The sequence below is a fragment of the Tachysurus fulvidraco genome, chromosome 13 (genome assembly GCF_022655615.1).
Source record: "Tachysurus fulvidraco isolate hzauxx_2018 chromosome 13, HZAU_PFXX_2.0, whole genome shotgun sequence".
In the NCBI taxonomy this organism is placed as follows: domain Eukaryota; kingdom Metazoa; phylum Chordata; class Actinopteri; order Siluriformes; family Bagridae; genus Tachysurus; species Tachysurus fulvidraco.
Window position 1 is genome coordinate 21,141,320 of NC_062530.1, and position 27,150 is coordinate 21,168,469.

The 27,150-nt window shown below is 37.9% G+C and overlaps 1 protein-coding gene across 1 annotated transcript; it reads left to right on the top strand.

Annotated features, from left to right (window-relative positions):
- On the top strand, positions 1-26,598 carry LOC113652610 (hepatocyte growth factor). Its single transcript, XM_027161798.2, has 18 exons — positions 1-243; positions 1,574-1,730; positions 2,458-2,570; positions 3,010-3,124; positions 5,129-5,271; positions 6,364-6,484; positions 7,519-7,637; positions 9,729-9,894; positions 11,676-11,809; positions 14,704-14,797; positions 17,864-18,000; positions 20,154-20,183; positions 20,280-20,385; positions 20,686-20,760; positions 21,355-21,504; positions 22,563-22,669; positions 22,776-22,918; positions 23,816-26,598. Exons 1-18 carry the CDS (start codon positions 195-197, stop codon positions 23,999-24,001), a joined length of 2,145 nt encoding a protein of 714 aa, XP_027017599.1. The 5' UTR covers positions 1-194; the 3' UTR covers positions 24,002-26,598.
- Positions 26,599-27,150: the final 552 nt, after the last annotated feature.

Sequence of the window (27,150 nt, forward strand, 5' to 3'; positions counted from 1 at the left end):
GAGGGATAACAGCACTGAGTAGGACTCCGAGCGCGCGTCTCACCATCATCATCATCATCATCATTATCCTCCTCATCATCATCACCAGCCTCCGCTCAGTGGACATCACGGCCAGCAGCTCTGCGCTTCAGCGCGTAAAACACTTCGTCATTTCTCCTCTAAGCAGCCTCGATCACAGCCTACCCGACTACACCATGTGGATTTATAAGATCCTTCTTTGCCTTTCTGTCCTGCTTTACTCGGGTAAGTTAGTTTGATGCTGCACGACTGTTCTCAGCTCGAGGTATATTATTAGCATTATTATTCATCTCCAGAGTTTGGATAGAGAAGTCCAGGATAGATAAGATTGTAAACTTGATGAAACCCGAGTTGAGTCGATGCGCAAAAATCCTCTTTCGGGCGCTGAGATCTGAACTGTCTCTGTGTCGTACTTTAGCCTGAACACTTTTACTACATGTTAAATAAAGTTTCGCAAGCTTTAGACAGCCCTGTTAGGTTTACAACATCTGGACGAATGAGTCACGGAGCTGGGAATTAAAGAAGCAAGATGCGCTTATGTTTAGCAGGCAGTGGAAGTGCTGCAGGCTTTAAAAACAAGGAGCTTCCTCACACTCATAGCTCAAAGATGTAAAGTTCAAGATAATAAATAGTCATAGTGGCTTAATAATCTCATCTCTCTCTCTCTCTCTCTCTCTCTCTCTCTCTCTCTCTCTCTCTCTCTCTCTCTCTCTCTCTCTCTCTCTCTCTCTGTGTGTGTGTGTGTGTGTGTGTGTGTGTGTGTGTGTGTGTGTGTGTGTGTGTGTGTGTGTGTGTTTGTGGTGTGTGCCTTACATGTCATAAAAAAGTCAATCTCTAATCCAGTGCATTTGAAGAATGTTTGCTTTCGGGTAGTTGGTGATATATTCATTGATAAGGATATAAAATATGCTTAGGAGTTTAATCAAATTTAAATTTCAAATGTTGATGGGCAAAGGTTCAACCCTGATACCAGGGGGAATGCTGCCTGGAATGGGGATGCAGATGTGAATTTTTTTTTGCCTGGCTGCCTTGTATTTCCATTCAACATTCAAGGTAGGTTTTGGCTAGAGACAGACCAGTCCAGTGTGCTTATCTTTAACAGAAAAAAAAAAAATTCCCTCCTCTTTCAGCCCATTAAGAACTTGGACTGCAACCATGTCCAATGACCTTAGACACTAGAGCTTGTTCATGTATGTGGAAGTTTGTCTCTGGTTCGGTTCTGAAGGAGTTCTGTTACCTGATCGGCAAGGATTTGGCACATTCCCACGTGGCCCTTACAATGAATCCACTCAACCTGAGTCACTGTACTTAATCAGAAAATGGTGGATATCCTTGCCTCTTATTACACAAGCTGGATTAATCTTACACTAAAGCACACTGTATTGGCTCAGGTTCTGCTCCACGTTGCCAATGTCTAGTGTACTTATTCATTTATAGTCTTATTAGTGTCAGGCTTGTTATTATACCCTCTGTCCTGTGTAATCTTTATCATTATTATTAGGATTTTTTTTTAAGAAATGTATTTGATCTATGACAAATTTGTTTCATATGGCAGAAAGCAAGAGGCATGCACTTCAGGACTACCAGAAGACTGACGGGGTTCGTCTGGTTGCTCCGCCTGATGCTTCATACATGATGAAAAGCAAGAAGATGAGCTTAGGGAAGTGTGTGCGGCGCTGCAGCCGCTCAAGAAAACTCCCCTTCACCTGCAGGTATGGAGGCCTGTCAGGGTCAATAAATGCAGTTAACCTTGTACAGTTATGAATACAAAGGAAGCATGTGCAATCTATACAGAAAACCACCTGCAGCTTTCCCATAGAGAGACTTTGGAGGTCAGAGTGTGGATTTGATCAAAGCAAAAATATTTGTGCCATGATGAAACATTGGCTTGTTACTAAATGGAAAAATGGATAGTCTGCACCATCCTGCATCTCTCCTACAAAACCTTCTCAAAACAAGAAAAAAAAAATTGGCACAGTGTAAACTGCACAGTGTGCTCAGAGGAAGGAGCTGGAAGCTACATTACAACTGGAAATGCACCATCAGCAAATCAAGTACTTCCTATTTTGAAGTCTTGCGTAACGGCTCATTTGCCAAAGAGCACCTTGGCAAGCTCGGAAATATCAGCCATACTTTATAGAGACATTCAGCATAGAAAAGGAATTTAGAAATTAAAATATCAGTGCCACAAATTCTGTCAGGTAGAAAAAGTAGCAGCTGTTTCTAACCTCAAACAGCTGGTTATTCTCTCTCTCTCTCTCTCTCTCTCTCTCTCTCTCTCTCTCTCTCTCTCTCTCTCTCTCTCTCTCTCTCTCTCTCTCTCGCTCGCTTCCTCGGGTCCTTAATTCATCAAATGTTGTCTATTTTAAAAAAAAAAAAAAGATAGCAAAGCAAGTGAATGGATTAATGAATTAATTTGCATGCAATCTTTCTCTCCAGAGCTTTCATGTTTGATCAGAATGGCACAAAGTGTCATTTACTCTCCTTCGACAGCCTCACAGTGGGCGTCCACGCCGAGACTGACTTCAGCTTTGACCTTTACGAAAAAAAAGGTATAAAAGCTTTCTTGCATTACAGTTGCTGTGCTGATGCTGTAATTTGACAAGGAATTTAGTTCCATATGGTTTGATTAGTAACATACATCTGTTCCTGCTTTTTCATGGGGGTCCTTTACGCTAAAGACACACTTTCTTCCACTTTTTTTAGCTTATGTAACTGTCTAATGCTGTTTAGAGACCTTATTTATAAAGGATATATTTTTTTTTGAGAATGCTAGATGAAAGGTGGATGACTTGTATACACAGTGACATGCAGACGTCAGGAGTTGACACAGCACTGACAGCTTGTCTTGTGACCTCTATGTCAGCAAATCTTGTTTCTTTTTTTTTCCTTAACAAAATTGAGTACTATTGTCCTTGCTTGTGTGGCACATGACCCGATATGAAATAGCTGATCATTTATCAGACCACCTTGGCTGTGTTTCTTTCATAGACTTTGTAAGAGAATGCATCATTGGCACAGGCCTGAATTACAAAGGGAGGAGATCTGTGACCGAGAGTGGTGTTGAGTGCCAGAACTGGGATCTGAACACACCACATGAACATCAGTAAGATTCTCTGTCTACGCCTTTTTTACCGTCTTTTTAACATCTTTCAAAATCTTTATTGTTTCTGGATCAGTTTCACTAGTCCTTTTTCATTCCCGCTTTATTAGACACCTTTGTTATTTGTAATTCTGTGACAAATGAAATGCAGTTGCACTCATTTGGAACAGATGCATCACAGACTTCACAAGGGCCTGCTCAAGATTTGAGGATTTAATGATTAATTCAATTGTATTTTGACAGAAAACTATGCTTTGTGGAAAGCTTTAGTTCTGACAGCGAGCTCGGCTTTATAAACCTTGAGTCAGACATTCACATGCCGGCTGTTGTTTAAAAACCTACAGTCTATTTATGCTTATACCGCCCTAACATCTAGTGCCGTATTCAAGGCCACCATTGTCAAGTACAAGACCAGGTCTAGCTGAGATCAGATCAAGACCAAGTGTCTTCAGCGAGTCGAGGCCAAGTGTAAATGAAAGTGAGGTTTAGATTGTGACCAAAAATGATGAAACACCGGAGGCCAAATTTACTTCCCCTATCTGACTTTATTTAAGTATTGCACAAATTATTATGCTATTTATATTTATTTCAGACGAAGAAATTTGTCTTTGTGAAACTCCTAAAAATGGCAACAAGTCTAAGTCGATTCAGAAATCATCTCAACACCAGACACGAGTTCTATAACATCACGCACAACTCGAGCTATAAACACTGTATAGACTTGTGAATAGCTGCACTTAAATATGCATTTATATGCTCGCGCTTCTATAAATAAGTGTGCTGAGTTGTAGGAGTTGTTTTTAAAAGGTTAGTGCGGAGGGTCGGCGCAATGGTGGGAGTCTTGACAGAATGCAGCACAAGGCTTAGATAAGATAGCTAATGTGTAGGGCTTATTTGCCAAGAGTTCATTATGGCTGGTGAGTTCATTAAGGATGCTGAAACAGCATGGAGCCATCGGTTTACTGCCTGTCATTTACTAGGGAGAATAGTGAGACTGTGACTCGGTGCCAAGAGAGCTATGCGTCTCAGACTTTCACAAAGCTGCCGACACATGAAAACATGACTACCTTGAAGGGACCTTGAGGGTGTTTTTTTTAATTCTCACCTCCCCTTGTACTTTCTTTCCCCTTCAACTTTTTATATTTCCTGACGGACTATTGTATGGTTAAAAAACCTGCTTTGAAACTGTTTCAGCAGATTTGGAGCTGAACACTGGAAAAAGGAGGCACTGTCAAAATAATTTGTCACATTTTGATATCATTGACAGCTTTAAAACAGATTTAAAGCACAATCTAGTATTGCAGGCTAGTTGAGGTTCTGACTCTAGTGGACAGGTTTTGACTAGACCGTATGGACTTTATGAGATTTATGGGCCTGCTCACTTTCAGACCTCCACTGAGAGAATTGCTCTGGCCTCCTGGCACAGGGATGTTGACCTCTACATTTTTTCATGAGCAGGCATCTGTCCCATGTCTGGGAATCCCTCAGATCACTTATGAGTAAAAGCAAGCTAATTTTAGATTGATAACCAATTCCAAATTCTGAATAATTGACAGATCCCTCTGAGTTTCTGCATCTTACAATGTTTATTTTCTCTGTAAATCCGAAAAGGATGTCTGTAACGTGCGAATTATATTCTATAGACAGAAATGGCTGATTTTCTTCCTTTTTCCTCCCTTTTTTGTCTCACATTGAGTCTGAGAGTCTCTGCTTCTTTTGATCTGAACCTGCTTTGTGGTCTTTGATTTACTCATATGAGTGGGAGTGCAGAGGAGGACTTGAAGTGGGTGACATCAGTTCTAGGATGGCTGTCTGTCTTCCTGATCCCATTTATCTTTTTTTTTCTCTTTTTTATCTGTTTAAAGCGGAAGTCTTTTCCAGTGTTAACAGACATACAGAAGTCTCAGTAGCACAGCTGGTTGTTATTTCCTGAATATACAGATGAAACGATAGAATCCCTTGAGCTTACCCTCATTCTCTTTTCCTTCACCTATCAAACACACTTAGCTTCTTACCCCGGCGGCATAAGCAGAAGGACCTTCGGGGAAACTTGTGCCGGAACCCAGACAATAGCACTACGGGACCGTGGTGTTTTACCAAGAACCCCAGCATACGTTATCAAAACTGCAACATTCCCCAGTGTTCGCAAGGTAAGCTTCCGTTCATGTGTCTAAACTCTAAGCTCATTGAATAATTTGCTGCTGCTTTGATTTGATTTTTCGATTGCCTTCTTTGAGGTAAGAAGCCATTCTGCTTGTGAAGTCACGAGCCAGGACTTTTTTTTTTTTTTTGTTTGCATGTGCTACTCTGCTCGCTAAATCAGGACATGGGAGAATGTGGGCTGACTATGCGGAGTGCAATATAGAGAGCTTTCTCTGGAGATAGTGATCAGGCAAACAGAGACAGCCTTCTGTCTATTCTCAGAGCACTGTGCTGAAATACGACTGGGAGGGTTTGTTAATAAATTAGTTTCCCATAATCAGAAACACACGCAGATGGATGTAAAATCAAGGTTTCATGAAAATGGCCAGGGCTGGACATCTGGTTCCAATATGCTGATCCAGCCTTTATAGTGGAGTACAACAGTCATAACAGGCTTTCGCGGGTGCATTGCTGCTTATGTGACCTCTCTCTGCTGTGACGTTCGCCGGGCCATTATGACTAAGCCTCTAGATTTTCAATTACTCATTTCGGTAACCTTTGATCAGTTGAAATCAGTTAGAAGCTCTGGTCTGCCCCTGGAGACGTACTGACAGCTTAATGGGTGGTATTTCAGCTTATTAAGGTGAGGTGTTACCTGATGTAGGACCCAGTCTAATGGCTATGAATAGGAATTTGCTTAATATTAGATGAGAGAGAGAAAAAAAACATGAGATCGATTGCAATAAACATTAACCTAATTCCAGAGCCAGTGTTCTTAGTGACTGCAACATTCCTTCATCAGTTGTTTTTATTTCGGTTACATAATGTGACAACCATGTAGAATCATTTTCTACTTTCTGAGCATGTTAAAGTCTCTTAGATATGCGCGCGTGTGTGTGTGTGTGTGTGTGTGTGTGTGTGTGTGTGTGTGTGTGTGTGTGTGTGTGTGTGTTTGTGTGTGTGTGTGTGTGTGTGTGTGTGTGTGTGTGTGTGTGTGTGTGTGTGTGTGTGTGTGTGTGTGTGTGTGTGTGTGTATGAGTATTCCTTTGGGCTTGCTCCTCAAGACTGAGATTCTTACCAGCCATGTTCCTCATCCACAGTGGAATGTATGATGTGTAATGGAGAAAGCTACCGCGGGCCCATGGACCACACGGAGAGTGGCAGAGAGTGCCAGCGCTGGGATTTAGATGAACCTCATAAACATCTCTTCCATCCCAAAAGGTACGAACCCTCTTGGTGAGAGCATATTCTATAAGGACTTGTATTCTTTTAATGCAATACCATGCAATTCCCAGTAATTGTAATTGTACAAAGTCAATCTGCACCAGCACTAGGAAACCTTGTTGTACAAATAAATAGATAGATAGATAGATAGATAGATAGATAGATAGATAGATAGATAGATAGATAGATAGATAGATAGATAGATAGATAGATAGATAGATAGATAGATAGATAGATAGATAGATATTTACATCATGTACAATATTCTATGTAAGATATGTCTAAAATCTCAGTTCAAACATTTAAAACAATGATTTGTACATGAAAAGTTACCTGAAAATGGATGTTTCATCCTTATTCACCCCTTTGGGAATCACACTTCTGGAGTACATTATGACATGTCTGTTCTGCTGGTTGAAGTATGCACAAGAAATAAATCTGGATAGTTCTGGAAGAAAGCTTATGTCCACTTTGGTATGTGATCCTTACTGCTGTATATGTGTGCAATCTGTACTCGTGTATTGCTACACGAACATTGTATTCATCAACATTACTTTCAATTAACATCAAGCTGACATACTGCAAAACTTTAACCCGTAGCAAGTCTTGAGAAATCGTAGTGATAGGGGTTGAGAAATGGACGTGAGTTGTTTAGCTACTCTCCCCTGAGTCGATAAACTCACAAGAGCTCTTTAATCGGACATTGGAAATGCTTCCAGTGAGGAATGGCATCTGCCAGCACGGTTTGAAATCAATAAAGTATATTCCCAGTACTTTGCAGTGTGGGAAACGGTGCATCCTGTAAAACGTGACCGTTTTCCACGATCCTGCCAAAGAGGCAAGTTTTGGCCATGTTGTTTTAAGCTTTAGAGGCTTTAGGGTTCACAGTCCAAGCAATTCACAGAGATGGCACAGAAGCTGACTGCATCCGAAGCACAAATTGGTTGATACAGCATGCCTGCAGGTGATTGTAGGGACGGCTTGTTGTAAATCAGGCTGCACAGTGTTGCTCACTCTACTCTCTCTGTCAGGTACCCAGATAAAGGACTTAAGGATAACTTCTGCAGGAACCCAGACGGACGCCAGAGACCCTGGTGCTTCACCACCGATCCTGACACTCCGTGGGAGTACTGTAATGTCAAACAGTGTGGTGAGTGTGATTGTCAATGTGTGTGAGTATATACAGATTCTCCCTGGGTGTGTGTAGGCAAGTCAAGGAGACCAAAAAAAAAGGACTGCCAAATTTACAGCTTCCTCTTCCTGCAGCTCCCCACTCATTTGGGACCCTCACAGGAATGTTGTTTGTGGCGAACAGAGAAGAGGAGGGTTTGTCCATAAAAACCCTCTTCTTCCTCCATTATGCTCCCTCACTCTTGCTGTTCACCAAAGTCTCCAAGTATTTGTTTTTCCTCATCAGCGCACTGTGCATGGCCTTATCTGAGTGGGTGACGGGGCCCTGTGTTTTGGATTGCTTTGTAAACTCTGTGTCTGCACTGCAGACACGAGACACGTGTGGGTTTCAGCTTTGCACACAAACACACACACACACACACACACATTTTCAGACAGGCTTTTCCATCCAGTGCTGTCATCGGTGACATTAATGAGTAGACCTAGTTCCTCGCCTTTTCCTCTTCCTGTTTCAGCTCCTTCTCCTTCTGCCCGAGGATATTTTAATGACTTAGGAAGCAATGAAGCAGGATATCAGGCTTAGGTTTGGCTTCCATTTTATAAAAAAGACTTACTGTACTACCTGAAGGAACTGCGCTCGTGCTTGGATCACAATTGCTTTCAGTGCTGTACATATTTTTTTTAACAGAACTGATTTACTAGTTCTCTCAGACACTGTGGATCTACAACTTGTAGAATCTCCTTACATCTCTCTCTTTACAAAATCCCCGCACAGTTCTTTCAGCCATGTGCGTCCCATCTGTGTGGAGACTGATGCAGAAATGATCTGCAGAAACGATCAGAGCATCTGTGTGCAGATTTACATGGCGTAGGTCCACTTGGAAAGTGAACCTCCTGTCTAGCTGAGCCCTGGTCTTAAGGCCAGAAAATGCTCTTTAAACCTCGGCTGTTGCTCTGCAGTAAACACAGCTAAACATGAAGCTTGCTTTTCCAGCTTTGCCTTGCTACTAATGAAGCTGAACCTACATGACATTGCCTGAGTATGCAGTAATAAATTATGTTAACATGACATGAGAAAGCTCTATGTAGTAGGAGCAGACCAGCTAGAATTGAATGTCATGCGAGGGTCTAATTAAAGAGAGCGAATTTGGCGTTCATGTATCGGGTCCAGTGCACCTCAGAACTAGTGATGTAACCGGACATTAAAAACATTATTTGGAATAAAGACGTCAAATACGTTTTTTCTTTTTTATAAAAAGCTTATCAGTAAGCTTCACTGGGCAGATACTAAAGGTGTGGGCCAGAACTGCGAGCCAGCAAGTCAGTATATATTCATACAGTGATATGTGAAGCTTAGCATGATCGGTATAAGCTATGAAGCGTGCGGGACAATACTAACATCGAACGTTTATTAAAATGTAATGCGATTACTGCATTCGGTAATTGTGCCTCAGTTTAAATTACTCAAATAGTTTACATTTACAAAGAGGACATGAATAGAATACATCATGGCCAGATACATCAGATACATCAATACATCATAGCCAGATAATAATTGCTCAAACCGAAATAATAATTGCTCAAATGGGATTAAGAATAAAAACAAAAACAATCCTTTGTACATATTTAGACCGATCATGAACTTGAGTGATACGAGGTTAAGGAAGGATCAGAACCAGATTTCTTCAGTGCGTTCCAAAAACTTCACCCTTTCCAGTTTAAGCCATACAGAACAAACAACACTGATATTTAAAGATCCAGATGAGGATAAGCAGATGCTTAGTGACGCCCCTGATCTACACTATAGATATCTAAATATGTTTTTACTTATTTATTTAGTGATCGTGATTAAATGAGGATTAACTGGCTTAAGGAGTGCTTGTTTAAGAAATATTTGACTGTTGTTTTACCAGAAGTGTCGCTTGTTTTTATTGTTTTCCATTCAGCAGCTGCTTTGACTCACTGGACCCAGAACTACTGTTGTTATATTTTGAAGTTGAACAGTTGAGGAAACAATGAGTCTGACTCATCATTCATCATACTCAATGAATAACGTTGTTTATTGATGTTTTTTACGTCATTCCACCTCATTGTTTTTCCTCCTTTTCAGAATCTGATGGTCACAATGATGTCGAAACGACTATGTCATGTTTCCGGGGGAATGGGGAAGGATATCGTGGGACGGTGGCAGTTTCCATGGATGGTTTGACTTGTCAAAGATGGGATGCCCAGTTTCCACATTCGCACTCCTTTACACCGCAGAAATACCGCTGCAAGTGAGTGTGCTTATACAAACACCTCCAAAATACAGTGTGCATACATTATAACAGCTGTATATACCGCTTTGTTGGTACTATAACATCTCTATCTCCACCATCTCTACTCACACTTATGGCAAATTTTCAACTGTGTGTGTGTGTGTGTGTGTGTGTGTGTGTGTGTGTGTGTGTGTGTGTGTGTGTGTGTGTGTGTGTGTGTGTGTGTGTGTGTGTATGTATGCATCGTACCCAGACATTTTATAGATGTTAAAGTTGGCAACTTACCTTAACATAATGTGACTGTATGCTCTAGTGGGCAGTGTTGTATAATTGCCCCAAGGCAATATTATGCTAAAGTTACTTTTGAATTGCATTTTTTCCCCCAGAACCTTAAACAAGTTTGTATTGTTATCAATCAGCAAGAATTTAGCACCACTTCCCTTTTTGTGTAAGGATTGGCTGTATAATAATTACGCATTTTGTGCTCCCTTTTGCTTTGCATTAGTTTGGTGGTTTTGGTGGAGCATTTGTTTGAGCCTTGTCACAATCTCAGTCCTAGCAGAAACACTTCACTTCTGGCCAAATTAACTTTACTTGATGCACCACAGATTTGCACAATGATTACATGAGATTGTGCAGATGTGCATGCTGGCTTTCAGATAATTGCAAATACAAAATGCAAACATACATATGTGAACCTTTATAGAAGTATAAATTAACCCTTTTTTAAAACAGATAATTAGTCATTTTGTATTTGAACATTCTCTAAAGACAGACAACAAGAAACAGGCTCAGACATAAACGCACTACTGGCTAAGTTATTGTGGCTGACTGAGACCAAATTATGAAAGCACAAGCTATAATTTTACAGCTAGTATTTTTCCACACTGTTGAAAGAAGTCATATACCATGTTCAAGCACACTGTATATACACTGATTTAGAATATTTTCATGTAATAGATTGATTGTTTACATTTTTTCCAGCCATTTTCATAATTGTTTATTTATTTATTTATTTATTTATTTATTTATTTATTTATTTATTTATTTTAAAGTGCAGTTCATCTTACCAGCAGCAGAGGGCTCTAAATATCACCGAACGCTCCTTTAATTCAGCTACTCCGTGACAAATTAAATACATCGATTGCAACACAACATAATATTTCTTGCACTTCTGATCTATACTTTTATTTTCATTTATTTTCAAATAGCGATTGCAATTTTTTTAGCGAGTGAAATCATTTAGCTTAGATCGCCAATAAGACGTGACTTTTTTCAGTTCCCAAATAGCTTGTTGATGTGCTGTAACATAAACCAGACAATTATTAAAATCAGCAATGTGCAATGATAAATACATCAAGCATTCCTGAATTAATTATATCTTGCTTACTGAGTCTGTGCTTCATTATGAAGATTTATTTCTTTTTATCTTGATAACCGATCACCTTCAGTAATCCACCGACTCCATGCAGTATATCTTTAACAAGCAGCAGTTCAGCGGATCTTCCATCATGCTGCCTCATACGCACAGCTGAGTCAAACACACATCCCACTCTTCACACTAATGAACAGCTCAGATGTTGGAAAAAAAAAAAAAAGTTCTCACTTACCTCAGCTCTGAACATTCATCTAGAAGAACTGGTTCAAATAGCTGACTTGTTCACAAACCACAACTCACGACACTTTTTCAATTCTGCTTATTTGTCTGGAGCTGACCGATGGTACAGTCAAACAAAATCCATCACGGTAGCCAAATCTATGTAGTGTTATACATTATTGTATGTATGTTTGCATTACAGAGACCTGAGGGAGAACTACTGCAGGAATCCTGATGGACGTGATGCCCCATGGTGCTTCACTACGGACCCTAACGTACCTTGGGTCTTTTGCACTAGCATCCCAGGCTGTGAAGCAATAACAGCTGAACCTGACGGTGAGCTGCAGGTTACATTCAGTGTTATATTGTATTTTGCCAATGGTCCCAACCGACTTCTAAATCAGCATTGCTTTACAAGGTTACTGATGTATATATACAGTGCTTAGGTTTGCAAAAAATATCATTTGTCACTTGTTATCAACATATAACTGTCAGATTCTGAACACTTTTCTGGACACAAGCTTCCAAATCTTGTAGGTTGCAAACGTTTTATTCAAAATTCTGTCTTTGTTCGTGTCTCTTTATCAGTTTCAGACTAAAAAACAAACATTGACTCACAAAAACACAATGACAAAGTGTTTTCAAAGCAAGGTGTATTAGATGTTAATGGATTCCTGTCTTTAAAAATATACTCCAGGATATTGTTTATAATACAGTAGTAAGGAGTGATAAAATACAGTAAGGCTTTGACGGCTCAAATGATTACGGCTCTACGTTGTCGACCTCAAATCTGCTACTGTTGGGACCTTGAGCAAGGCCCATAATCCTCTCTGCACCAGGGGTGCTGTATCATACCCTGGACTCTTTCTTCCAAAGCTGGGATATGTGAAGAAAAGGATTAACGTACGTGCGGTGATAATAAAGGCTTCTAAATATAGTTGGTTTATAAATGTAGGTGGTCATGATTAGATTAGATTCACTTATTTGTTATTGATCAGAGTTAAATCACAAGGAAATGCAGTTAGCATATAACCAGAGGCAAGTTACCTGAAGGTGTAGAGAACAAATAGACAATGCCTTCAGGTGGCATTAAAAATTCTGTTATGTTTGACCTGTGATGTGTGTACATGAGTCTGGAGACTTGGATCAGAGTAATTAAGACTACAGTGAGCAAATGGAATGGAGATACAGAGTACAAACTATTTGAGGTTAGTCCATATGCAGAAGTGGGTGATGAAACTCTAATGGTGTAAGTTGATCTGAGGCAATATGGGGGTTGGAGAATGGGGGATTAGAGGCTTTTTCAGAAGTAGTAAAAAGTACTTTTTACTAGAGTCATGACCATACTGACCTTTTCAGCACTAATATGTAAGTCTGAGATATACAAATGAGCAGTCCAGATTTTTGCAAAGCACAATTTTATTGTATTCAATATAATATTATTGTCATCCTAAAATTAAATGTTTTTTTTTCTTTTTATTTACTTTTTATTTCATCAGAAATGAAGCAGTATATTTGCCATTTACAATTTATAGTTTTCTTCCATGTAGCACTAATGAGGCTTCGGTTTATAGACCGATGTGCTCATTATATGTGATTGGAAAAGAAATCAAGCTGTTTCACTAATTTTCGTCAACATTGGGATTGTTCTCTTTCCAAAAAGGTTACACGGCTTTAGTATAAAAGTTGCTGGTCTTTTTTTTATTTTATTTTATTTTATTTTATTTTTTTGCTTTTGATACCACTTGCTCTTTCGGGCTCGTTTGTCCTCATGAAACATAAACTGTTCGCTTGTAATGCAGCATTTTCTGAGATACTCTCATTCTTCCATTACCGAGGTTTGGCATTTGTGCAGACTGCTCCCAGTGGTCCGATATCCATAGCCTCTAAAATAGGCTGTAGTTTGAGGTATGCACATAGGGAATGAACGGTAGTGTGGGAATATGACAGTAAGGCTCAGACATTAATCACCACTGACGGCTTTGCGTGTGTTACAATGCCAGGGCGGGTGCATAGGAGGACATGGTTAGGTGCTGATGCTAAAATCAATTTAGCCACATTTTTGATTGTGGACAATAGGATCTGGGATCATGGCATATGGGGTAAATGGAGCTTTGTTGCTTTTCTGTAAGCACGGTTAGCTCATTGTTTACCTCTTGTTTAAACATATTGGATGTATTGTCTTTGCATGTATATTATTATTGTTATAGTAACATTGACATACATAGTGCAAGATTTATGTAACCCAGATGCACCAAACCTTTACTCATTTTCCATAGAAGAAATGCATTTTAACTTTGGTTATGTTTGTATGAGTCACTGAAAAACATTCAATATTTAAAAATACACAAAAAATAAGTCTTGTAAAATCTCCCAGTAATTTCAGCAGATGAGTCGATCGACATTTGGAACGATCGCGTAGGTGTTTTGATCTCCCTGATGTTAACGGAACCCCTGGAAGCCTCGTCAATTTCCCTATCAGAAACTATATAGCCGGTACTTCCTGCTTTAACTTTTCTGTCAAGGTAAATGCTAAAACAAAATTGATAAACATGTTTAGAATGACAGAAAATGTTCAGCTAAAGAAACTTCTATTCTGATTTTTTTTATTCTTTGCATCCTCAGATCCATGAATGAATAATATATACCATGTGGACACATTTCACAGCTTGTGAAAACTGGGAAAATTAGTAAAATGGCAATACTGAAAATATACTGTGCTTATGAATATAACATAATAAGATAAGATAAGATAAGATAGACCTTTATAAGATAGACCGTCCCACAATGGGGAAATTTCTCTGTTAATTTCTCTGTTACGGCAGCAATATATATATATATATATATATATATATATATATATATATATATATATATATATATATATATATATATATATATATAAGAATAAAGACATAACATAATATACATAATATACAAAAACAAAAATTTATAAAAAGAGTAGTGGTTACATTGAAGACATATTGCACATAGGTGATATTGTACATTTTTCAAAATTTCTGTTATTGCACATGTTTAAAATACTTTGTTATTGTTATTACTGCAGTGAAAAGTAATAACAGTGTGTATTATGGTGACTAGTTCATATATATATAGTCTCTTCAGTGGCATTGGTACAGAAACAACCTACAGCTACACAATATTCATATTCCATTTCAAGTTATGATTGACAGGTTTGTCTAAACACATTCCTGTATTTTTATCTTCAGAGTGTTACACAGGAATAGGCGAGATGTACAGAGGGAGGCAGATGAAGACTCGTTCAGGCATCCCCTGTGCACCATGGATGGACCATGCTGAGAGGTGAGATCCTGAAGCCTCAAACTCAGTAGCAACACTCACTCAATCATACTGAGTGCACTCAGGCCATAAAAACAAGCTTTCATCAGAACCTAACCTCTAACCACTAAACTCCTGAACCTGGATGCATTCTTCAATGAACTCTTTTCTATAAAGCCTGACCGATCTCACAATAAGACACTACAAAATATATCGATGTTCATGCAGCACATCTTTTCAGCTATTTAGTTTCCATGGACACGGATTCAAGTCGTATTAACACTTCATGCATTGCGGGATTTCAAGGACAGTCCCTTGATTCTGTGTGCTGCTTGAATGATCTATTTATCTTTGTGGTTCAAGGGTAAAGCTTGGTAGCAAAATTAATAGGATAGCAGAAATAGCTCACACCCACACGTTTCTGGGATTTGATTTTTAAGCTCAATGTGACCACACAAATGTCAATGGAGAAGCTGTAATGAAAAATAGCAGTAAACATGCAGGACACAGTCCCATGTGCAGTGTTACATGTATAAGAAATGTTTGTCTATGTGGGCATGTGCATGTGCAGTGTTACATGTATAAGAAATGTTTGTCTATGTGGGCATGCATGCATTTGATGCATTTGGTGAAAAATGGGTATAAGGATAGTAATACGCTGAAAGAAAGAAAGAAAGAAAGAAAGAAAGAAAGAAAGAAAGAAAGAAAGAAAGAAAGAAAGAAAGAAAGAAAGAAAGGGCATTTGTAAATAAAAATTGTAAATAAAAATTTTTATGTAATAATTATACTGATTATTATTATTATTATTATTATTATTATTATTATTATTATTATTATTATTATTATTATTATTATTATTATTATTATTATTATTATTATTTAAAAAATATACCACAAATAACATTTTAATATATATTAATATATTGAAAGTGAAACCAGTGTGAAAGCAGAAAGCCTTCAGTGTACATTTTCTTTTAAAAAAATGGACTTTTGATTTGTAAAAAGCAAGGTGGACACATCGTTTTCTTACGACGGATTGCAGTGAGTCCTGGATAACTCATAAGGCTTTACATTCCTAAAACACAGTGTCTATAAACACATTTTTGCTTTAGTTTGATTAAAACTAGCATGTTTATTTCACATGTACTGATATTTTTTTTACTTCTACATTGCTTGAATATTTGCTTGACACGTGCACATGTAAATGTGCTAGATTGCTTTTTGTTACGGAGATTAAGATTGGCATGAGTTGTAGGTTTCCAAAGAAAAGAAAAACGAGTGAGTGTGTGTGTGTGTGTGTGTGTGTGTGTGTGTGTGTGTGTGTGTGTGTGTGTGTGTGTGTGTGTGTGTGTGTGTGTGTGTGTGTGTGTGTGTTTCCCCAATTGAAACAGTGCAGTGATGTTTCTGTTGTCCACCCTGACCCAGAAATGTGTGGCGTTAAATAACTTCCTTGTTTTCATGAACAAGTTCCAGGTCAAAGTTCGCTCCCCCCGTGCTTTCGCACAACCTCGCTAAGGCAATGAAACAAAGCACAGGGGTTGCTGGATTGCCAGGGTGTATTTGTCTTGCTTGAGAAAATAAGCTCCTTGCAGTTTTTTGTGGAAGAAAAACATGGTTTAGTGGAGAAACCCCTTTCTGAGAGTGTTCTAATTGATGGCAGTGTGCAGCAGTCAGGGTGACTTAATTCTCCAAGAATTAACAACAGGCTCTTGCAGCTGGAACAGCAAGCTTTAGGGCTGACCTCTGACCTCTCTATGCCAGGTCCTTATTCAGACGTCTTGCCATACGAACATCAAAGCGGGTCTAGTTCTTAATTTGACCTGCACTCCGTGAGACATCACGGCTAGGTCAAAGGTCACTCAGGTGTGTAGGTGTGAGAACTTAAGATTAACCCTCACTACTTAGCAGTGGGTGTCTCATTACGATATAGAAGGATAATTGTAGTTTTATACTGTTAGCTTTCATGTCTACACAGTTTTGTCATTTCAGGTATTAGCAACTTAAACAATATGTATGAAAATTTTAAAAACCTTAATTTCACCTTGTGGGGCAGAGCATGGTGGCTTAGTGGTTAGCACGTTCGCCTCACGCCTCCAGGGTTGGGGGTTCGATTTCCGCCTCCCCCTTGTGTGTGTGGAGTTTGCATGTTCTCCCCGTGCCTCGGGGGTTTCCTCCCCTGGTCCAAAGACATGAATGGTAGGTTGATTGGCATCTCTGGAAAATTGTCCGTAGTGTGTGATTGTGTGAGTGAATGAGTGTGTGTGTGTGCCCTGTGATGGGTTGGCACTCCATCCAGGGTGTATCCTGCCTTGATGCCCGATGACGCCTGAGATAGGCACAGGCTCCCCGTGACCTGAGGTAGTTCGGTTAAGCGGTAGAATATGAATGAATAAATGAATGAATGAATGAATTTTACCTTGTTTCCTTTAGTCCATAATAACATGAATGTAAACTTTATATTATAGCTATATAAATGTGATATAGACATGAAGCGCTTTTTCATTTCCGTTAAAGAAAACAGCCATATACAGTAGCGATTTTGATTTCAGCATTGTCTCACCTTTAAGGAACATTTTAAATGGGTCATTTTGATCTGAACAGAGGAACCTGCTTGGAATTCTTCCAGACGTCCAACTCCTCAGCCCCATGTCTGTCTTTGTAACATTTGGATTTCTTCGCTCCTATGGAATTCCTGCTGGAAAATTTGTAGTGTTTTGACACTATGGTATTCCCCGAATGTGGAGGAACCCTGGCTATTAATGTGGGAGAGCTGAGAGAAAGGGGTCGTGTCACGATTAATGTTGAAGCCAAATGCTTCTTCGTGTCTCTGGAGAAGAACAAACCGCACAGCTGTATAGCACAGGGTGGGGAAGAAGAAGCAATTTAACACTTACGCGTATGTTCTGATTACAAAGCGTCAGGTGAATGACGAATGGGTTGGGTGTCAATTTTTGATTGTGTTGTAAATTCCCTTAACATCACTGCTCCATATTACTGTGGGTACAGGATATTGCCTCAGGGTTTGGATTTGATGAAATTTTATGTCCGTTATGGTAATATGTGAATATTTTCTAATCCTCTGCTTTTCAGTAAAGCACGAGACATGCTGACCCAGAGTGATGAACTGGAAGGTAATTTCTGCAGGAATCCAGACAAGGACAAACATGGGCCATGGTGCTACACCAACAGCTCCCTCATCCCCTGGGATTACTGCACAGTCAAGCGTTGTGAGTCACTTTCTCTCTCTCTCTTTCTCTCTCTCTCTCTCTCACACACACACACACACACACACACACACACACACACACACACACACACACACACACACACACACACACACACACACACACACACAAAATCTATATTGTTTGCAACATCAAAAAAAAGTGAAAGCTGTGATTGCGTAAGTAAATAGCATCATTGGTGTGAAAGCCATAAATTAGCAGATTCACAACATACATATTCACCATTAATAAGTGTATCTGAATTCCAGTTGTAACACTACAAAATGTGAAAAAAACTTAAATGGGTGTGAATACTTATGCAACACACAACCTTTTCTCTTTTCACAACGATTCACAATTTCTCAGCCAAATTTAGAGTTTGTCTAAAAACACCTTTTACAAAAATATCTTAATCTTTTATCATGCGATTCTTCATACACAATGTGTCTTGATATTCCATCAAGCTGATATAACTACAAACTCATACAAGTACACGTTTGTCACAGACTTAAACATAAACATATCATGTTCCTAACCACCTCAGTAACGTTTTTTTATTCTTTATTAAAATCGCACTAGACTTGTGTAAATTCGAATGTTTCAGCTAAGAACAGATTGAATTTACTATGTGTTTGAAAGTTTGTTCTTTATATTAACTCGGACCTGTGCCGACTTGGAATTATTTTCAATTTTTTGTCCATAAGCTTTTCCTTTCTGCTAGAAGATACTGTATGAATCATGCTCCCGCTACCTAGAACATTATTCCTGTAATCATTCATATCTGCAAGTGTTTGTTTAACTGAGAAACAATTCCCTTCATACATTCCCGAGTTTAATATGTGACTGAAATCCATCATTTAATAACAATTTATTACATTTTAGACACGAGACATGACTGAGTAATTTTAGCATCTAACTAAACATTCAGACTTGTCAAAGGCAATAAAATAGAAAATAATAAGCATCAGCAGTTTAAAAAAAATAAAATAAAATCCCAAGTAACAAACAAGCTTCATACTGTATGATGTAACAATTGCAGACATTAGGTCAGTGTTGGATAGATGTGTGTATGTGTGTGTGCTCTTTCTGCTAAAAATTCCTTGTAGCTTTGTAACTGGACACAGTAAAGCTTAGATAAATATTGCAATGTATCTCCAAAAAAGTATCTTTGACACTTAACATATCCATTGTGTCGTCCTAATTAAACATTACGTTCTATAGACCTTTCAGATCTACAGTCTTGACATTGATCATGCTACAGTAATGTTGTACAGTATACTCAAATCTGATTGGTCAGAAGGTACTGATTAAATTTCGATAAGGGAAGCTCTTGAAGCATTTTCCTAGCCGGATGACAGGTTGCTATGTATATGCTTGTTCCAATAAGCCATCATTTGTAAGATATCATAAAGGGATGTGCAAATGTGTGTAATTGTTGATCTAGTGAGGTTTTCTTTAATAAACCATTATTTAACATTTTTTCGAACGTTACTTTAAGTTTCCTGACATGAGAATGTCTTCAGGATAGATGGTTTGGTAACATGACAAACTGCTTACTGTATTAATTGGCATGAGACCGAGAGATACTGTATGGGAGGCTGGTGACAGAGTGACTGTTTATATCCGTTATAACGTAAGTGATAACGTAGCATTGTTCACGAACAATAAATGCACCTATAAATGGGTTTAAAAAAACAATATTACATGTCATTCCTTAATATATAAACATTCCAAGGTGGTAACAGTAACTCATGACAGCATAGTGACACTGACATGGTGTTTATTTGACTTACACTTATGGTCCATGATTACATTCACATACACTTTTGATTAAAGGAGGTAAAGTCCATTTGGTCTGGACTGCCTTTCAGCACTGGGTATGTCTTTCTCTCTTTGTCCATCTCTCATACAGAGCGAAGGTGCTTCACAGAGGGGTTTATAATTCTTGCTCAATCATCATGTAGCCAAAACAGTCCCACATGCAGGTTAAGTGGATGCAGTAGACCTCACACAAACGTTCTCTCAAGTTACACTGTAAACAGTGTGTAGATACGCTCATTAGTTTATCTCACATTGATCATCTTGGGCTAGCTAATTATGAAATGAAACCTGGAGTAATTTTCTTGTTTTTCTTTTTTTCCTTTTTTATTTTTTAGGTGAAATACAGAGCAGCGGACTACGAAAAGGTACTTTATGCAGCATTATTATGATTATGTCCCAGTTTTAAATAGTATTAGAGCTTTTCAGAGTATGGAAAAATAATATTTCTTTTTGAATTGTAGCCGAAGCCACGAGCACGTCGTGTTTCGTCCATAAGCAAGTGAGGATAGTGGGCGGTGGTCCCTTTCCTATTAAAGAGGGCAGTTGGATGGTCAGCATTCAGAAAGGGTGGGTAACTCAATGCTGATTTCTTTCTACATTTTGCGTGAGCACTTGCAAAAGTTCACAGTAAAATTTGCAGGAATAAAAGTCTAAATATTGTTTTTACACAATGTGTCATTTGTACTTGAACTGTCGCACCATGGCGGTTTGAATTCGCTAGAAATTCCCTGCCAAACACACTTAGCAGTGTATCTGTGCTAAACATGAAAAAGCATGATGTAAATGTCTGCCTGGGTCATCTGTGGTTTATAAAGTGTGACAGTTATATTCAGCGATGTTGTGAGTGTTCATGGTCTGTGTGTTCAGGGCTTCTCACTCATGCGGAGGCTCGCTGGTCCGTGAGGAGTGGGTGCTGACGGACAGAGAGTGCTTCTCTTCATGGTAATTTATCTGCAGTCGCTTTACTCAAGCAATGTCACGCCCTCAGTTTGACCTCCACATTTGCAGAGGTCAGAAGGGTCTTTCTACAGATCTCACACGATTTGTCTTGCATGTCTAACATAACAAATCATAGCTACTGATGCTTTTAAGACTAAAGATATTAGACCACCGCCATGAATGCATGTTCTCATAAGATCTCAATGTAAAGAGATAAAAGCCAGAAAATGAGGGATGGAATTTCTTTAGTTTATTTACTTAATTATAATACATTTATAAATAAATAAATAAATAAATAAATAAATAAATAAATAAATAAATAAATAAATAAATAAATTATTTGTAGTAGTAGTAGTAGTAGTAGTAGTAGTAGTAATAATAATAATAATAATAATAATAATAATAATAATAGTAACAATAGTACTACTACTACTACTACTACTACTACTACTACTACTACTACTACTACTATTAATAATAATAATAATAATAATAATAATAATAATAATAATAATAATAATAATAATAACAATAATAATAATAATAAAAGAAAAGATTATGAGCCAAACATTTACCAGTGATCCTTGTCTTTCTCAGTGTACCTGATCTGTCTGAGTACAGAGTGTTGCTTGGCTCTGCGCATCTGAATGAGTCTGGAGAGAACAATTGGAGCAAGCAGGAAAGGAGGATTACTCACGTTGTCTGTGGCCCCGAAGGCTCAGGACTCGCCCTGATAAAACTGGCACAGTAAGACCCACCAATCTAATCATCTAAAAATAAAAACAATCAAGTAAACAATTCAATTTATTCATTTACATTTTATTTTCTTGTGCTTTCTTCTGATAGTTAGCTTCATAGTTTTTAAACTGCTGCGCATTCTGACTTGCTTTTCTGCTCACCATGCTTGTAAAAAAAAAAGTACCTACTTTTTACAAGCATGGTGAGCAGAAAAGCAAGTCAGATCTATCTGAGTTATTATAGCCTTCCTGTCAGCTTAAAACAGTCGGTCATTCCACTCTGACCTCTCTCAGTAACGAGGCATTTACAGCCACATAACAGGTTTATTTATGTATTTGTTTGTTTGTTTGTTTATTTATTTATTTATTTATTGGGCACCATTGGGTGAACTCTTAAGACTGTTGAGTGATACTCCATGGAGAGCAGATGTTTCTGAGATACTCAAACCAGCTTATCTGGCACCAAGAGCTGTGCCATGGTTAAAATCACTGAGATTAAGATTTTTGCACATTTCGATATTTGATATTAAATGTAGCTGCTGTAGTTGCATGAGTCTGATGTGTTGCATTGTTGCCACATGTTTAGCTGATTAAATAATTCCATAAATGATCCAGTTGACACTTGTTCCTTATAATGTGGCATGTATAATTTATATTTTATACATTATAATCAATAAGTAAATATACAAAGAAAAAAATGTATGTGGAAATAATCACCAATGGGTTATTATGAGAAATCTAGTGATCTAGATCTAGAAACATGCTAACATAAAGCACACTGTATATCCACTTTAGTCATCCTAAATCTGTGTTGTGCCATTAAACATTATGATAGCTGGTGTAATTTATAAATACCATTCAGCTTTTAATCAGAATGTTAGTATAGTAAATACTCATGTAGACATGCTGTATTTATTATAGAAGTCACTATGCTTATGTTATCTTGGTATGGGCTTTCATCATTGATCTCACACTTACATACAGTAACATGTGTGTGAATTGCAGTATTTCACAGTGCAGTGAGTTAAATGTCATCGCTGTTTCTCTATTTTCTGCTCTGTATTTCAGAGATGCTCCCATCGCCGAGCATGTGAGGAAGATTCAGCTGCCTGTTGCTGGCTGTACCATTGCAGAAGGCACTGTGTGTTCAACGTACGGCTGGGGGGAAACTAAAGGTGCATATTATCTTACATTGCACAAATCAGTGCCAGGTTTTCACAGAGCTTCATTATCACAGTGCAATAAAAGTATAGTGTAATAATGAGAACTATAATCTTCTAGGCACAGGACATGAAGGCACACTTAAGAGTGTTCAGCTGCCCATTGTTAGCAATGAACGCTGCCAACAATTACACAGAGGAACGCTACAAATCACTGATGCTAAAGTGTGCGCTGGCGGGAAGAGAGATGAAGGCGTGTGTGAGGTGAGACGATTCACATACTATAGGATATCATATCCACAGCCATAGGCTAATTTAATTTTATATATTTTTTGCTTTGCATATACAGTATCAGAATATATATATATATATATATATATATATATATATATATATATATATATATATATATATATATATATATATATATATACACACACAATGTTTTATATTTGGAATATGAAGCAAGAGATTCAAATTTACAGCCTCTGGTGATGAAATAAACTCAGTGTTGAAACTTTGGGATAATAAAACATAATTTTTCAAACATGTTGGCTTAATAGTTAGCGTGTTTTTTTCATGTATTTCTTGCCTTTGGATGTGTATGTGGAGTTTGCATGTTTTTCCTGTGCTTTGGAGGTTTCTGGGTACTCAGGCTTTCTTCCCCAATCTGAAGACATGCGATGTTGGCTGATTGTCATGTCTAAATTATCTCGGATGTGTGAGCATGTGTTTGATTTTGCCTTGTGGTGGTTTGGCACTCCAATCAGGGTGTCCCCTTGGCAAGCTCTGGGTTCCCTACGACCCTGTGCACGACAAGCGGTATAGGAAATGGATGGATGAATGGATTTATGAAAAAATAATATGTAATGGTGATAACGGTAAAAATACTAACGAAATGATAACAAGTGTATGTATTTGTATTGTATTAGCTAATAGTTATAATGCTCTTTTTGCATATTGTAAAACAAAAAAAAAATTCAATTCTGAAAATTGTCCATGGGTGAAAAAAATATTTTTTTTCCTATGTGATGCAGCCTTACTGCAAAATTACTTTCTGATATTGTCTACTAGACACATTTGCCAGACTTATAGGGAAAAAAAATCATATATTATAAATAACTGCTCCATTTTAATGCATCTTTATTGTCACTTCAACAGAAAGACTACGGTGGACCACTGGTGTGTCAGGAAAAGGACAGTAAGGTTATAGTGGGAGTGAGCATCCATGGCAGAGGATGTGCCCGACACAACAGGCCAGGTATCTTCGTCAGCGTGGCCCAGTATACAGGATGGATACACAAGGTGTACAAAACATACCCTAGTTCAGATATAATGATGAGCTGAGCTTCAGTTAGACAAGTCCTGGAACTGTGCAGTCCTGAGGATCCAAAACATTGGAGACAAAATCAAGGTGACCCACATTAATGACTTCACAACTCGCACGTACATTGAAAGTTGATAAAAAACTATGTCCAAAAATGTGAAAACTGGGACAACATCTGAAAATAGAACCTGACTATGTTCTGATTTCATAAAAAAAAGTGAAGGTGATATGGCTGGATTTCATTCAATTCCATATGTATTGTTGGAAAAGTTGAAAGAAACGGTACGAAGGCCAGCTGCCTAAACCCTGATCAAGGACAAGCTTTGTAAATCTTTATATGGATTGTGGAAATTGTTATAAATTTGAAAGCCATGTTTGGGAAAAGTTTTTTTTTTTCCCTGAAAATCTGTGGATGATTTGTGAATGTTGTGTACACACGAATTATAGAAAGAAGAGCGGAGAAACGATTTCTCTGGGAATTGATTAAGATCATAAGGAAAGATACAGATCTGAAGCGATTGTAGAAACTTTGGCCCAGACTATAAAGAAAATCTTCTTTCTTATTTATATCAAACAAATATATGGACAGAACAAAGATTTGTCGAGTTATACATTCCTACATATTGTACATCTGTTCTCTAAACCTTCCCCGCAGTATTATCTGTTACAAAAAGGTGTGCATAATATATGTGTAAAATATGTGTACAGTACTATTAATTATAGGCTTTTTTTTTTTGTACTTTTATGCTCCTGATAATACTTGAATACACATACATCCAAACAAAACACTGTCTGCTCCAATCGCACTTCCTCATGTCATGTATTGAAGGTTCAGTTTTCTTTATGCAGGTGTGTACATCATGTTTAGTGAACTCTGTAGATGTTCTAACATGTTAATGTATCTCCAACATATGCTGTGTTTGAATTATTATCAGAAGCCAATAGAAGGTTTATGTGTTGTAAATACTGTAGTCATCACTCCCGATGCTTGGGTAGGTCTCATAGACCTTTTATGGAGGTTGTAAAATATTATGGGTCTTTGCTTGTGTGTGTGTGTGTGTGTGTGTGTGTGTGTGTGTGTGTGTGTGTGTGTGTGTGTGTGTGTGTGTGTTTTCTTGGCATAATCTTGATCACTAGATATTATTGCCAATAAAATTGTTGAAAGCATGCAGGGATCAAAAAGAAAGTAGATGCTAAATTTAGTTCTATTTTGTAGTTATTATCAACTGACCTCTTCAAAAGTTTGTGGGTGGTGGGGGGGTTGTTTGTCAACCATGATGCTGGCAGGATGCAGCTCTGCAGGACAGAGTGTGTGTGTTTGTGTGTGTGTGTGTGTGTGTGTGTGTGTGTGTGTGTGTGTGTGTGTGTGTGTGTGTGTGTGTGTGTGTGTGTGTGTGTGTGTGCGCAGGTTTTATTAATTAATCAAACGCAAACGAATGGGCCATTACAACACTTTTAAACCTGTGGAAACACTATCCAGGTCCCCACAAGGACACACAGATCTGACTGTTTTGGCTTTGTGGGGACATTTGGCTGGTCCCCACAAGGTTTTATCTTGTGTTTCAAAAATTCAAGCTACAAAAGTTCCAAAAAGAAAACAAAAGTTACAAAAGGTTTTTTTTTTTGGTTACTAATGTTTAAAGTTAAATTAAAATTAGGGTAAGATTTAGCTGTGGGAATAACATCCATTCGCTGTATTTTTTAGTTATGTCAGGAGACAAATGTGCGTGTTTATGTGCTTCTTCGATCTAGTTGAGAAACATGCCTAGTTAAGCAAAGATATATCTTTTTTCTGTTGTTATATTCTGGATTAGTTGTATGACAAAGCCCATTCGTCAGAGTCGGTTAGCGTGTGTGGCCGTGGCTTGCTCTAGTTTTCCATTCTTGACCTCTTACTTTGGACTGCATCCAACATCAATCAGCTTGGAATATTACCCCCCAAACCATGTCAGCTTAAGCAAATACCATTCTTTCCGAGCACTCCTGATGCTCATTAATGTTGGTTTATATGAAGGATGACTTTAATTTGTATGAGTCCAAAAGCAGACATCTTTATATTAAGCAATACTAGGAATGTTCAGCATGTGCTGCAAAACAGTCGAGACGAACCATGTAAACATCTTACTCTTACTCAAACTTTATGATTATATGATTTATCTCTTCCCATATTTGGACCTTGCTGATTGATTCCATACCAAACTATTGAGTTTCTCTGTGCAAATTTGCTATGTAATGTAGAATTATTTACACTGAGGTGACCTATACATACATGTCGAATCAGCGCTGCAGATTTCATTAGGAGTTTCATGTTGGTTATTTTATTATTGTTATTTGTTGTAAATGTGTCACCTTTATGAATGTACAGTGCTGCTATTTACAATAGAAGGTTGTAAATGTCATCTGTGTACAGTGTTTTCTCTCTTCATACACTCCTACTATTAGGAGTGTATTGTGTATTCATATTCAATGTATTATTCACCTGTATTATATGGTTCATGCTGAATTACCTGGACAGCTGTATTTATCTGCTTACATCGTGTGTTCATTAGGACTCCTTTATGTGCCTTTACCATGTTTACCATGTCTGAAATTAAAAATAAAATACGATTAAACAATATTAAGCCTTTTTTTTAATGGCTCATGCTAGTCTCAGACAAATTACACCATAGCTCCCTCATGTGGTGGAACAATTTTTAGCCCTAAATATATATATTCACTCATTCATTCATTCATTCATTCATTCATTCATAGGATTGTTTCGTATGAGAATTGTCACCACAATGTTTAGTATGACCATAATAGCATAATACAAAACTATAACCCCCAAAAGTGCAGTTATTTACTGTAGAAGGTTATATATTAATTAATATATAGTGTGCTTATATAGGGGATGTGGTTGCATATTGTAACCTGTATTATTCTACAATTGGCCAATCACATTTAATGTTAAATTCTGTTGAAAGACAGTAAAATAAAAGTCTGCATAAATAACTTCCACAACTTCTGCGTAAGTAACTTGAACAAAAGCAGTACAGAAGAATGTAATGGTTAGGACTGATGTGAAACACTGCCAATTCTCTCCAATGTGAATTTACACAGCAGATGCTGCAAGAACAGAATTAAATGATGCTCCATATGTGGTATCTCCATAAATTTGGTTTATAGAAGC